General features: G+C 42.2%; 1 protein-coding gene across 2 annotated transcripts in view; it reads right to left on the bottom strand.

Moving 5' to 3' along the window:
• The window catches only part of FDXR (ferredoxin reductase), a 137103-nt gene that overhangs the window by 80559 nt on the left and 41685 nt on the right, over nt 1-14859 (bottom strand). For both annotated transcript variants that reach the window (XM_077459634.1, XM_077459633.1), the window contains exons 4-5: nt 2748-2870; nt 2556-2669 (exon numbers count right to left, since the gene is read on the bottom strand). In XM_077459634.1, coding sequence (XP_077315760.1) covers nt 2556-2669; nt 2748-2870 — 237 coding nt within the window. The remainder of the gene's footprint in view (nt 1-2555; nt 2670-2747; nt 2871-14859) is intronic.

Here is a 14859-nt window from a genome sequence, read left to right as displayed (position 1 = left end):
AAGGTCTCAAGTACTAACAAAACTCAGGCAGCTAATAGCAGGTGAGGGTCAGATGGTCATTGGTGAGCAGAGTCACTGCCGGTGGGCAGCAGGAACAGATTAAAGATCAACGTTTCACATGGCTCTCTGTAAGCAGATGAAGCAACAGGTATGGCAGGAAATTCTTACCGAGTTAATTCTGAACACAGTAAATGTCAGGAAAAGGGGAATATAATGGTACCCAGTGACTCATGCAAATGGGGTAGCTTCTGGTGCTCCGCCCAACCAGCCTACTCACCAAGTCTTTAGAGGCATGCCAAGCGCTGAGGCAATGCCAATGGCTCTGGACCTAAAAAGCGCTCTGCAGATAATGGAGTCTGGAAAGCACCCCCACACAGAGCCTAGTGCCTGAAGGTAATTTCCAGGTTATCCCCCACAACATCCAGTCCCATGGGGTCCAGATGTGGTACTCCAAAAATTAGATCTCATCAGATAGCTTCAATTGAAGAGAAAAATTTGTAGCAATAAAAAAAAAAAGAAAAAAAAAAAAGAAGAAGAAGTGCTAGCTAAATAATAGGTTAGTCCTAGCAGAGCAGAAAAAAAAAAAAAAGAAAAAAAAAAAAGAAAAAAAAAAAAAAAAAAGAAGTTCCATCCTCCCAGGACACTAGCAAAAAACAGAGGCATAATGGTAGTGGGGGGTGGGTGTTACCCCGGGCACTTTGACAGAGGTATATCTTTGACGATTTTCTGCATAGGGCTCAAGGGACCAGATGCCTATTAAAAGCGTATTTCTGAATGCAAGCAGTTTAATTAACATAACCTTATGTAATCCTCAAGCAATGACCTTGAGTTAAGCAGACATGAGGAGTCTCTTCTTCATCCCCACACGAAAGCTCTGGGTACTTTAGCAATCAATACCCAAACACTAGCGTGATTACATGGGAGGGAAATGGTAAAGTAAACCTTTTTCTCCTGCATTGGGCAAAGTACAGGTTCATACAAACATGCATTTCTGTCTGCGGTTCTTCCCATGTCCAATAAAATCACATATCATACCATTTGGTATCATGACAGGAACATGCTTTCAAACTACAGAAATCAGGATTATATTTGAATACACACATTGGCTGCTGCCCCCCTGGTCTCAGTATCAGCGTCCCAGAGCCGGTCCAACTTATACCTATTGCAAAGAGCCTATGGGACCCCTCTACAACTTCACAAATTGGGACTCAGGGATTCCCCTCTCTGCCCAAAATGTGAAGGTGATCATGGGGATCTCCTCCATATGCTCTGGAAATGACCCAAACTTTTCAGATACTGTAGGGAGGTCATAGATACAATATCTAAGTTATATAGGATACTGGTACCACATGATCCAGTTATATGCATATTAGGAGCATTGAATGAGGAAACACTGGCTGTATCGGCTCACACGGCGATCCTGCGGTTACTGTATGTGGCACGTAAGCTAATCGCCCAACTGCAGATCAATGTGGAGGGCAATGGGTGGATTGTGTCAACAGACTATTAGAGAGAAACTAACATACCAACACAGAAATGTTCCTCGCAAGTTTTACTCAATGTGGCGGGCATGGCTGGATGTTCCAGGCTTAGCCCCTCACCAACTGATCAAAGACAGGCCCTTGTTGGGGTAGATGCAAGGTGAATGGTAACCTGGTGACTAGCAAACATTGGAGTCACAAAAGACACAAGATGATACTATTGATGCTGGTGGGTCATGGTGTTATAATTTAATTGTATTGACTAAATCAACTGTTGTGATACGAGGGTTTAAAAGAACTACACTGGTTGACCATTTGTAAATTTTTTTTACTCCTTTGGTTCCTTTTTGTTATTTCAATATCACTTAATACTGATATTAAAGAGGAAGTAAACCCTGATGAGTTTACTTCCTCTTTCATTCCCTGCAAAGGCAAAGCATAATGGACTACTATGCATCGCATAGTAGCCCATTATGTGTCACTTACCTGACACAGGAGCCGCTCTCCCCTGTAGTCCGCCGCATCCATCTTGTTGGTGGGGTCTCGCAGCTCCGCCACTGTCATTCGGCGAAACCGCAATGCAGTCACTCCCGCGCATGTGCACGGGAGCCGACACACGCAGCAGCTCAGTCGCTGAGAATGCCGCACTCAGTGCGCCTGCGCGCCGCTGTCTACAGCGCATGCGCCGTAGACAGCGGTGCCCGTTTTCGGGCAAATATCTCCTAAACCATATAGGTTTAGGAGATATTGCTTGGACCTACAGGTAAGCCTTAATCTAGGCTTACCTGTAGGTCAAAGTGGTTTGTAAGGGTTTACAACCACTTTAACAAGCAGTACGAGTCTGCACATTAATATATATCGTAATGTCTTATGTTAATCTTCTTTTGGAACATACTTGAACACTGGAAGCCTTAAATTTTGTACTGTGCATGACGAAAATAAAACCTTTTTTTCGGATAAAAAAATAAAATAAAAAAATACACACATTGGTGAAACCTGTACATGTGAGAACAATGGTAGAGAACTCTCCATGTGTACAAAATGTATATAAGAACGGTCACTGCTGTCACTCACGTGTCTGTTATCTGGAAGGCCGTTGTACCAACCCACAAAGTCCCTGGCAGAGTACACTCCCGGAAGATTTTCTCCAGGGATCCCCAGCTGCCGCTTGTCTTCTGCCCCATAGCTCTGTCACAGATAAAAAAAAAAGGCTCAGTATACAGAGAGCCAAGTATCCAGCTATCCAATGTCTTTCTCAGCACTCACCAGGACTACGGCATGATATGCCGCCTGTAGCTCCTCTATTGTTACATCTCTTCCGACAGTCACATTGCCAAGGAAACTGCAGCGCTCTAAATTGGCCGTCTGTGTAAAAGTGTTGATAACATTCTGTAAGAATTAAAAAAGAAATAAATAACAAAAAGGGAGCGGAGGAAGGACACAAGTCAAACAATGCAAGCAATTTTAGTTGCATTTGTGATCACATAGGTGCTCAGGATGATTGCAGATGTTGGTTCCATTTCTATTGCTACAAAACACTGTGGATACTTTCAATAACTCAACATGGTACTTTTACTTGGCAAATGAAAGAAATTTCTCATGAGAGGCCTCAAGTGATACTAAAGTCTGTTTGTTATTTTTAAAGAAATCAAACATGTTACTTACCTGCTCTGTGGCCCCTTCTGGCCCCTCCCCTCTGTCGGGTGCCCCCACAACAAATAGCGGTTCGGCCCCTCTCTCCTCTCACTGTCTTTGATTGACAGCAGTGGGAGCCAATGGTGCCGCACTACTGTCTCAGCCAATGAGAAGTGAGAGTCCCGGGCAGCCAAGACATCCCTGCAACATTGCTGGATCGAGCTGGGCTCAGGTAAGTATTAGGGGGGCTGCTGCACACAGGATGTTTATCTTAACGCAGAAAAACCTTCCGACTTTACAACCACTTTAAGCTTGCCATAGATGGCTGCAATTTTGAACGAAAATGCTTAGGAAAATACAGCCAAACAATTCTCAGAACATTCGAATGTTGAATCTCATTTGGTTTTATCATGCGATTTTGCAATAAATTGACTGTGCCCATCCGCAAATGACTTAACCGCGCACACTTACATATACTGTGGGGTGGCGGCTATCCTGTGCAAAATCACGTACCTGTATGTAATCTCGCTCTTTTGGGGTCGATGTGTTCGGACACATTGGGAGCCAATCATCGGGTCTGCAGGAACCTGCCGATCGATTCCCGAGAGAGGCAGAATATCAGTCTGCCCAAGTAAACAAGGCAGATCACCGCTCTGTGACCAGGGAAGACATAGATGCTGTGTTTCTGCCAAGCAGGAACACCGATCTCTGTCTTACCACAGTTACCCACTTCAATACCAGACACTTAGACCATCCTGACCAAGCCAGCTTTCAGCACTGTTGCAATTTGAATGACAAATTGCGCGGTCATACAACACTGTACCCAAACAAAATTTTTATCATTTTTTTCCCCACAAATAGAGCTTTCTTTTTGCTGGTATTTGATGACCTCTGCAGTTTTTATTTATTTTTTTGCACCAAAAAAGACCGAAAATTTTGAAAAAAAAAAAAAAAAAGTGTGTTAAATTTTTTTGTAAATAAGTAAGATTTCTTAAATTATGGGCACTGATCAGGTGGCACTGATAAGGCGGCACTGACGGGCACCGATAGGCAGCACTGGTATGCGGGCACTGATAGGTGGACACAGATGGGCATCACTGATAACTTATGTTATATAATGGTGCCAGTCAATGCCCATTTGTGGGCACAATTTGCACATGTGGATGGCCATGGGGTACATACCTGGCCATCCACATGTTGCCCCCTTCCCTGGTGGTCTAGTGCGGCCATCCAAGGGGGGGTGCACTGATAATCAGCACAGACCCCCCGTCAGCAGGGCCGCTGTTCGGCTCTCCTCTACTCGCGTCTTTCAGACGCGAGTTAGGAAAAGCCGATCAACGGCTTTTCCTGTTGACATTGTGATCAGCCGTGATTGGACACGGCTGATCACGTGGTAAAGAGCCTCCATCAGACTGACATACCGCACTACCGATCGATGCAATGCACGCCCCATTGGGCGCACAGCGGCTGTTTTCCTGACTGGGCATCATATGACTTCCTTCAGGATAACTGAACCACTGCCCAGCCGTCTTTTTGCTATCTGCTGTGTGCAATGGTTTTCCAATGAGCAGCTCTCATCTTGGCTCAGCCGTGCCCCCCACTCCCTCCTCACTGGCTGTGATTGACAGCAGTGGGAGCCAATGGCTCAGCTGATGTTTCTCAGCCAATGAGGGAGAGACCAAGGAGAGCCTTGGCTCTTGTGCACATCACTAGAGCAAGATCGGGCTTAAGTATTAGAGGGGCTGCGGGGGGGGGAGCTGCACACTGAATTTTTTTTTATCTTCATTCATAAAGGCAAAAAATAAAACCTTCAGCCTTTAGAAACACTTTAAAGTATAAAATTACGGGTAGTGGGTATCTCAAAAAAGGCACAAGAAAAAAACAAAAACAAACAATCAAATTTAAAAATGCATGCAAAACTAGCAAGATCACAGGGTCCTGAAAATGAAAGATTACAAAAAAAAGTAAGCTATATTGATTTAAAGTGCAAAGGTGCAGCACTAATACATAATACAATGAGATTCTCAAAAAGAAAAAACTAAGGCAGTTACCTCACCACAAGTATGTAAATAAACAAATCAGTGATATTAAATAATGTATAAAATAATTGTATTACATTTTTGTATAATGTAATGGTGAAAAATCACTAACTATAAAACGAAGGCAGACACCCTAAAAAATTAATATATTATTTAAAAACCCAGAATACCAGAAACACCATCTAAAACAATAAATGATATATATATATATATATGTGAAAAAAAGTCCAATTCCATAAAAGTACATTAAAGTGCACAAAAGCAACCAGGAATCCACATAAAGTGTAAAAAAACACAGTCCAATCGTAGGTGAATGAAAGCCAAACCCTCTATCCAAAGAAGTGACTGAATCCAGAGCAGTGACACACCACAGGTGAGTACCAATAACCCTTAGGCCCCTTTCACACCGAGGCGGTTTTCAGGCGCTACAGCATTAAAAATAGTGTCAAAAAACAAAAACAAAAAAAAAAACAACCTGTAATAAACCGGCCCCTTTCACTCCAGTGTGAAAGCCGGAGGGCTTTCACACTGGAGCGGTGCGCTGGCAGGACGGTGAAAAAAGTCCTGCTAGCGGCATCTTTGGAGAGGTGAAGGAGCGGTGTATTCACAGCTCCGAAACCGCTCCTACCCACTGAAATCAATGGGGCAGTGCGGCTATACCGCCGATAGTTTAACCCTTTTCGGGCGCTAGCGGGGGTTAAAACCGCCCCGCTAGTGGCCGCATACCGCCACAAACGACAGTAAAGCCACCGCCCCAGTGCGAAAGGGTCATTTCTGACTCCAGGTAACCACACTGCAGTGGTCTCACCAAGCACAGGGAAATTCCAGGTATCCCCAGCAGCCTAAAGCGGCTTCTCAGGCACCTCCCTTGATTGACACTAAAATCGTACCATGTTTAGTTCCATTCAATGGATGATAGCATATAATTGGTGATCAAACAATCTCATATGGTCGCAGGTCCTGTCTTTTTCCGATCATACATGATTTACTTTGCATTTGCTATGTTTTATTCCCAAAGGTGAGCATCTGGTGCAGCAGATTCTGTTGGATGAAGATGGACATGCACTGGATCCTGATCTGTGGCAAAAGAATCCCTGGGAGACTTAAAAGGATTAGGCTCCTCTGTAAGAGATGTCATAAACCTGCCTCTCCCTTCAGTCTGGGGCTCCAGCATAGTCACATTCCTGGAGTGCCAGGACTGTTAGTTGTCATATTTGCTTGTGTCCTCAACCAAACTGTCAAACCATCCAATGTCTGGGGTCACAACTGATCACATGTACAGCACCATGGCAGTTGCAGATCAAACAGAAGCAGCTTTCTTGACTGTAAAGGATAGGAGAGTTTCATTCCACTTTAAGGCTCCTCTACAAACTCAGCAGTGCCTAAAAATGGAGAACTGAGCATGTGCAGAGCCGGGTGAGAGTGTAGTACTGGATTGTGAACAGGGCACTTATTTTTTAATAGTTTACATAGCTAAACCTGCAAAAGGGGCCAGCCTGAAGTGATCTAGCAGGACTTAATTTTCCGACTAACGTTTCACTTTAACCTTAGTGTGTTTTCTCCAGTGTTTGCCGTCAAGCTGGCATGTACTACAATAGAAACACATGCTCTATGGTGCCCGTTCTATTCTATTTCAGATAAACACAGTTTATGAAAGCTTGGATGCCCTGTATCAGATCTCCTCATCCTTTCATCAAATATTGCAGGAAGCCTCCACATGGTGAAGTTTAGATTATGAAAGTGCCATCCCTCACACTTTCTGGCCATGCTCAAAACTCAAACCCTTCTCATCTAAATCTAGAAAGCCAAATTTTCTGAATTACTGGGCAGGTGACCCGGCCATTACTCTGCTCCTGCAGAAACATCACACCGGGGCTCATTTACTAAAACTGGAGAGTGCAAAATCTAGTGCAGCTCTGCATAGAAACCAGTTGCACCAGATTTTGCACTCCCCAGTTTTAGTAAATCAGCCCCAATGTGAGGTTTCTGCAGGAGAAGAGTAATGGCAGAGTCATGTGTCAAGGGTGGGAGGAATTAGACTGGACAACAGGTAGGTTTACTAAAACTGGAGCACTGAACATGTGGTGCAGTTGTGCATGGTAGCCAATCAGCTTTTAACTTCAGGTTGCGACATATAAAAACTGGAAGCAGATTGGTTTCTGTGCACAGCTGACCCAGATTTTGCCCTCTCCAGCTTCAGGACCAAGTCACAATATGTGCGGTGACACATGGGAAACGTTTGTTACCCATGTGTCCCATTCACACTGCAATGTCGCCTATCACTGCACCTTGATACAATAAAATGCAGACATTTTATCACAGCACACCGGCCCAAATCCCACTGCACTGTCCAGCTTGCATTGAATTGCAGTGAAGTATAGGTTTTGTATACTTCAAATAAAGCTCATATAAAAAATGAATCGCACTCCACACAGCCCCTTAGCGCAGTCGGCAATGCAGAACGGTGAATCGCTCCTGCCTGTGCATTGCTTTGTGAATTGGCCCTTTGTAAATCAACCCCATAGAGCAGTGATGGCCAACCTTGGAACCCCAGATGTTTTGGAACTACATTTCCCATGATGCTCCCCTACACTGCAAAGTGCATGAGCATCATGGGAAATGTAGTTCCAAAACATCTGGGGTGCCAAGGAATTTTATTTATGGTGTGGTGCATTTTATACGAGTAATGTATTTTTTTATGTTCTTCTGTGTGTTGTGGTATTGGAAGATTTGCCGGATGGTTCCTCAGCAAACTCTTCCAAGAAGATATTTTATGACAGAAAGTATATACCTCACTCCATAGATGGGAAAACAGAAATAACTGAACAGAGAAACAGTGAAATACTGTTTAACATGAGTTAAGTCGTGCATTTAATGCACAACTTACAGGATATTTGGCAAAGACAGGCATCAGTAAAAAAACGCAAAAAGATCCAGAAAATCGACAAAGGAAATCCACCGCTCCAGGCTGATCCACCCGAAAACTGATTGCTTTGGCTGTTATAGTTATTCACTTCCTAATTACACTATCACATGATGAGAGAAAGATATAGTATATATATATATATATATATATATATATATATATATATATATATATATATATATATATATATATATATATATATATATATATATATATATATATATATATATATATATATATACATATACACACACACACACATACATACACACACACACACACCCTTTATTCAGAATAATGATCAGCTATGAATAAGCGCTAATTTTAGCGTGAAACGCGTCAGGATTTTTGTTCTGTATTTTTTCCTTTGCTGCTGTGATTTTTGTGATGTGAGGTTTTTCAGTTGAGAAAATAAAAGGCACAGTTTACTTTATTCGATCCGGAGTGCGGCTGTCCAGAGTTCTTCCATTTTCCATCAGTAAAAAACATCAAAGTTCACTGGTGTGTGACGTGCGTTCCATGGAGGCGGAATTTCTACACTGGTTAGTACAAACCGAAGTACATTGACGCGTTTCACCCCTCCAGGTAGTCAAAGGACCTTTGATGACGCGCTGGAGGGGAGAAACGTGCTGACGTATTTTCGGTTCATGCTAACCAGTGACGCAATTTCCGCCTCCGTGGAACACACACCACGGCGAACTCGGATGTTTTTTACTGATGCCTGTCTTTGCCAAATATCCTCCAAGTTGCGCATTTAATGCGCTTGATACCTCATGCTAACCACTTCAGCCCCGGACCATTTTGCTGGCCAAAAGACCAGAGCACTTTTTGCGATTCGGCACTGCGTCGCTTTAACTGACAACTGTGCGGTCATGCGACGTGGCTCCCAAACAAAATTGACGTCCTTTTTCCCCACAGAGATTTCTTTTGGTGGTATTTGATCACCTCTGCGGTTTTTAGTTTTTTGCGCTATAAACAAAAAAAATAGTGGCAAGCTTGGGGAAAAAAAACAAAAAAAATTTTTGCTATAATAAATATCCCCCAAATATATATAAAACATTTTTTTCCCCTTGGTTTAGGCCGATACGTATTCTACATATTTTTTGTAAAAAAAAAAGAAAAAAAAAAAATCACAATAAGCGTTTGAGTGATTTGCGCAAAAGTTATAGCGTCTACAAAATAGGGGATAGTTTTATGGCATTTTTATTATTTTTTTCTTTTTACTAGTAATGGTGCTGATCTGCGATTTTTATCATGACTGCGACATGGCGGACACGTTGGACAATTTTGGGACCATTCACATTTATATAGCGATCAGTGCGATTAAAATTGCATAGATTACTGTGTAAATGTGACCGGCAGTGAAGGGGTTAACACTAGGTGGTGCTGTAGGGGTTAAATGTGTCCTAGGGATGTGTTCTAACTGTAGGGTAGATGGACTAGCTGTGACACTACTGATCTCGGTTCCTGATCACAGGGAGCTGTGATCAGGGACACGGTCACTAAGTAGAATGTAAACAAGCATTTCCCCATTCGCGTCTCCCCGTTCTTCCGTCTGTGAGGCGATCGCGGTTATCCCCACGGACATCAAGTCCGCAGGACCCGTGACCAGACTCATGGAGCTCCCGGGCGGTGAGCAATGGCATTATGCCGACGTACATCAGCATCGGGAACCGGTTAAACTGTATTGCGCTACGAGTTTTCTCAGTTCTCCCATCTTTGGAATGTGGTACATCCTTTCTGTCATAAAATATCTTCTTGGAAGAGTTTGCCGAGGAGCCATCCTGCATATCCCCAGATCATTAGATCACTGCTTTTTTGATCCCAGACTGTGAAGCTGAGGATCTAATATTTCTGGTGAGTGGGGTCACAAGTTTTGGAGCACCACTACACTCTTTACAGAAGCACTTTTCAGATTTTGTGCATATTTTTGTTGTTTTTTTTTTATGTCACAAATACATTGATGTATAAGGCACCAATCACTAGGATGTATATCGTTTGATATAAAGTATGAAACGGCGCTAGCAGCCTATATCGCTTTAAGGTTTTAGCACCTTTGTGCAGCAGCTGCAGTCTTGTTATTTTCATTTGTATTCATTTTGATTTTGCACCTCAGCGCGAGTTTTTGAATTAAATTTATAGTATTGGAAGAGACTACAACTTTACAAATCAACTTCTTGGTTTTTGGTATAAAAGGACATCACATGCAGAAAATAAATCCCATTAAACAACTTTTTTTCTCTTTCCAATTGCAGGCCGATGTGTTTCTGGGAGGAATCCAATTATTTAGTGCCTCTTTAACCACTTCAGCCCCGGAAGAATTTACCCCCTTCCTGACCAGAGCACTTTTTGCAATTCGGCACTGCGTCGCTTTAACTGACAATTGAGCGGTCGTGCGATGTGGCATCCAAACAAAATTGATGTACTTTTTTCCCCACAAATAGAGCTTTCTTTTGGTGGTATTTGATCACCTCTGCAGTTATTTTTTGCGCTATAAACAAAAAAAAAGCAACAATTTTGGAAAAAAAGCTAATTTTTTACTTTTTGCTATAATAAATATCCCCTAAAAATATTTAAAAAAAACTATTTTTTTCCTCAGTTTAGGCCGATACGTAATCTTCTACATATTTTTGATTAAAAAAAAATGTAATAAGCGATTGATTGGTTTGCGCAAACGTTATAGCGTTTACAAAATATGGAATAGTTTTATGGCATTTTTATTAATTTTATATATTTTTTTTAAATGGGGGCAACCAGCAATTTTTATCAAGACTGACATTATGGCGGACACATTGGACATTTTTGGGACCATTGACATTTATACAGCAATCAATGCTATACAAATGCACCAATTCCTGTGTAAATTACGCTGGCAGTGAAGGGGTTAACCACTGGGTGGCAGTGTGGGGTTTAAGTGTGTCCTGGGGCATGTTTCTAACTGTGGGGGGTGTGGCTACGTGTGACATGTCACTGATCTCTCTCATCTCCCCGTTTGGCGGTCACGGGTCTCACCAGGGCGATTGAGTCTGTGGGACCCATGACCAGTCTCACAGTGCTTGCCGGCAGGTACAATATATCGAAGTTTCACAGAGAAAATGGCTGCCATGCTATATGGCAAATGCCAGGCTACACAGAAATGGCTGCTATTGATTTCCCCATGTTAAAGAGGAAGTAAACCCACCAAAGGTTTACTTCCTCTTTGTTTCCCTGCAAAGGCAAAGCACACCCATTATGTGTCACTTAACTGACACAGGAGCCAGCGATGTCCCCGCTTTCCTCGACGGCTGTAAGCGTCCATCTTCCTTCTGGGGTCACGGACTCCTGCCCTGTGACTGGCTGGAGTTGCGCGACGTCATTGCATGTCATTTACTGAAAACGGCACGCTGGGACCCTTCTAAATTGTGCATGCGCTGAGTACATCAGCGCATGTGCAGAAGAAATCCTCATACGGGGAATTGTAAATATCTCTTAAACCATGTAGGTTTAGGAGATATTTACAGCACCTAAAGGTAAGCCTTAATCTAGGCTTACCTGTAGGTTAAAGTGTGTTGTAAGGGTTTACAACCACTTTAACATCCATGGGAAAATAGCCGCCGTAATACTTCCTTTATCTGGCCACAAGACAATGGCTGTCCAATTAGCTCCCTAACTGAACATATTTAAAGACCCTTCTAGTGCCTCTACACAATCCCTGATGAAGTCATATGACGATACATGTAGGGACGTAGAGGCACCGGAAGTGACGCTGGTGAGCTCGGCGCTTGTGGTTTAATAACTGTAATTTACTTTGTGAATGTGAGTACCTGTATCCACCTTAGAAAAGCACACTGCACTTTATATGGTGTTTGCACAGGAGAAAGGAAGTCACTTTATCTTTCATCTTTTGTTTACTTCACGGAGCACTTTATTATCTAGTACTTTTTTGGAAAAATGTGAATCACTTTTCAGAGGACTTTGTCATGATTTTAATTTGTTTTCACTTTTTCGCTGTTTACTAATCGTTTACAAGTATAGAACATTTACTTATTGTTCATTCATCTATATATGATGTGTGTGGCACATATGGATTTATTATTAGTCATTGTCCATGTTGAGATTTTAGCTAATTTACCACATATTATTCACAGTATAATATCACTCCAACAACACTATGTTTCATTGTTAAAATTGTCCTTGTGGTTATGGTATGACCTCTCAGTGCTTTGCAACAGTTACCGAGTTGTAGCTTTTCTCTGATACAGCGCAGGAATACTTACTTGATAATTTATGTTTTTAACACAATCCGATCCTCAAAAACTGAGAAAAGGCTCCCTGACTGAAAGGGCTTGTAACTCACTTACCCTACGATCTGAGGTAATTGCCGCAAGGCAAAAGGTCTTCAGGGGAACTCCACCAGAGCCTGAAGGACTAGTGACAGGTCCCCAGTAGGGCATCAGTCACTGGCCTAGAAATAGAGATCGATTTAAATACTCTAGCTAGTGGGATTTTCCAGGAGCGAATACTGGAGGAAAACACGAATAGCTGCCGCCTGTACTTTTTAAGTACTAATGAAAAGACCTTTCGACACCCTCCTGAAAAAAAAAATCCAAAACAGATGGAACGTCATGAGAATCTCTGATTTTCAGATAACCAAACTAAATTTTTAAAAGAGTAAAATTTCTTCCAAACTTTGGAATATATGGGACTAGTAGCTGGCTTTCTACAATTGACCAGGGTTTTACCTACTTTGTCTGAAAATCCCGGGGACCTTAGTATCATTTCTTCAGATACCATGCCATCAAGTTTAAGGATGCCAATTGCGGGTGTGACACTGGTCCCTGAGACAAGAAGTTTTATCTTTTTGGAAAGGCTGACTGGAGGCTCTGAATCCAGAGTCTACAGCAGGGAAAACCATGGCCTCTTGTGCCAAAAAGGGGCCATTAGGATTAGACCCGTCTCTTCTAAAGGAAACTTCTTGAGGACTTCCGGAATTAGCCTGATAGGCGGGAAGGCGTAACAATGGCTGAATGGCCAAGGATTCGCTAGAGCATTGATCCCCAGTGATTGATCTGCTGGGTTGAGGGAAAATAACTTTCCTGTTATTGCTTTGATTTGCAAAAACATCTGCTCTGGGAGAGCCCCATCTGTCTGTAAGTTTCGCAAAGATCTCCGGCTGGAGGGACCAAGTGTCTCGATACACCTGGTAGCGGCTGAGATAATCTGCCAGACAGTTTTGTGTCCCCTTCAGGTGTACTGCTGTGATCAAGGCCAGATTCTCTTCCGCCCATTATAAGATCCCCTGGACTATAAATTGAAGAATCCCACTTCTTGTGCCTCCTTGTTTTTTGAGCTATGCAATGGTAGTGATATTGTGGGAAAGAATCTGGAGATTGTGACCCCTGACCTTAGCCCCCATCCAGAGTAAACCCCAATACTGACATGAGGCCTGGAGGACCGCCCTTTTATCCGGAGGGCGTTAACTTGTTTCCTGTCCTGGTAGGAGTCCTAGGTCTCATGGGCTATCCAGGAAGACGCTTGAGAAAAATGGATATACATTATAATTGGGTACAGTGTCTCACAACCACACAATTGTCAGTTAGATTAATGTAGTGCCATATCGCTAAAAAATGGCCTGCTCAGGAACGTGGGTAAATCTTACAGGAGGTCAAATGGTTAAAGGACAACGGAATTTATGTTGTAAAAATCTAAGTTTTGTGTGTCTAGTTGTGCTGCACGATAAAATTATATTTTTTTAATTTCTACAACTAACAACAAACACATTGCAATCTCGATTCAACCCCAATTTCCCTAAATTCAACAATGCTAATCAGCCATTTCTGCAATTCTATGTAAACAGCGCACAGCTGAGCTGTTAAATTGTTTTTTTTGTTTTTTTTTAATCAACATTCCTCAGTGCTGAAAGATAGAAGAGATACATTACATCTTTTAGTTCTTTTTAAATCAAAGGGATTAACTTCAGTCTGTAAATGAGGCCAGTTTAACCACTTAAAGACTAAACCATTTTTGACACTTGTCGCTTACAAGTTAAAATCAGTATTTTTTGCTAGAAAATTACTTAGAACCCCAAACATTATATATATTTTTTTAGCAGAGACCCTGGAAAATGAAATGGTGGTCGTTGGAATATTATAATGTCACACTGTATTTGCGCAGCGGTCTTGAACACATTTTTTGGGGAAAAAATACACTTGAATTAAAATAAATAAATAAATAAAACTAAACAGTAAAGTTAATCTAATTTGTTTGTTTGTAATGTGAAAGATGTTGTTACGCTGCAAGAATCGTGATCGTTAAGACTTTTTTATTTTATTTAAGCTAGCATACTTTTTAACTTGGCTAAAAAACTCAGCATCACTAACTAAGCGACTGACCCCACCCCCTTCCCCCACCCAGGCCCCATATGGAAGATTGAATAGACGGAAAACTCCCCTGTGTTCTGCAAGTCCAAAATATTTTACTTTCTTTTGGAGAGTTATAGCCTCCGACAGATGTTTATTGCCCTAAGGGCGGGAAGTGATGGCAAACCTCTTTCAATGGTAACACAAACATTTTTAACAGCATGAAGAAGAGTTAGAACTTCAAGCGTTTGTAACATCTTGCTTAAAATAAAAAAACAACATTATGCTGGCCTCCTTTGTGCAGTTGGTTTGCACAGAGCAGCCCAGATCCTCCTCTTTTCATGTTCCCTCTTTGCTGCTCCTTGCCCCTCCCTCCACAATCAGCAGCTTCCTATGGGGCACTGGAGCCGAGTCAGACACAGAGCCCCGAACCGGCTCCC

The sequence above is a fragment of the Lithobates pipiens genome, unplaced genomic scaffold (assembly GCF_037356315.1).
Source record: "Lithobates pipiens isolate NorthernLeopardFrog02 unplaced genomic scaffold, aLitPip1_a1.2 Scaffold_28, whole genome shotgun sequence".
Taxonomy (NCBI): domain Eukaryota; kingdom Metazoa; phylum Chordata; class Amphibia; order Anura; family Ranidae; genus Lithobates; species Lithobates pipiens.
The sequence above is the reverse complement of the archived record's forward strand: the minus strand, read 5'-3'. Positions and strand labels throughout refer to the sequence as shown.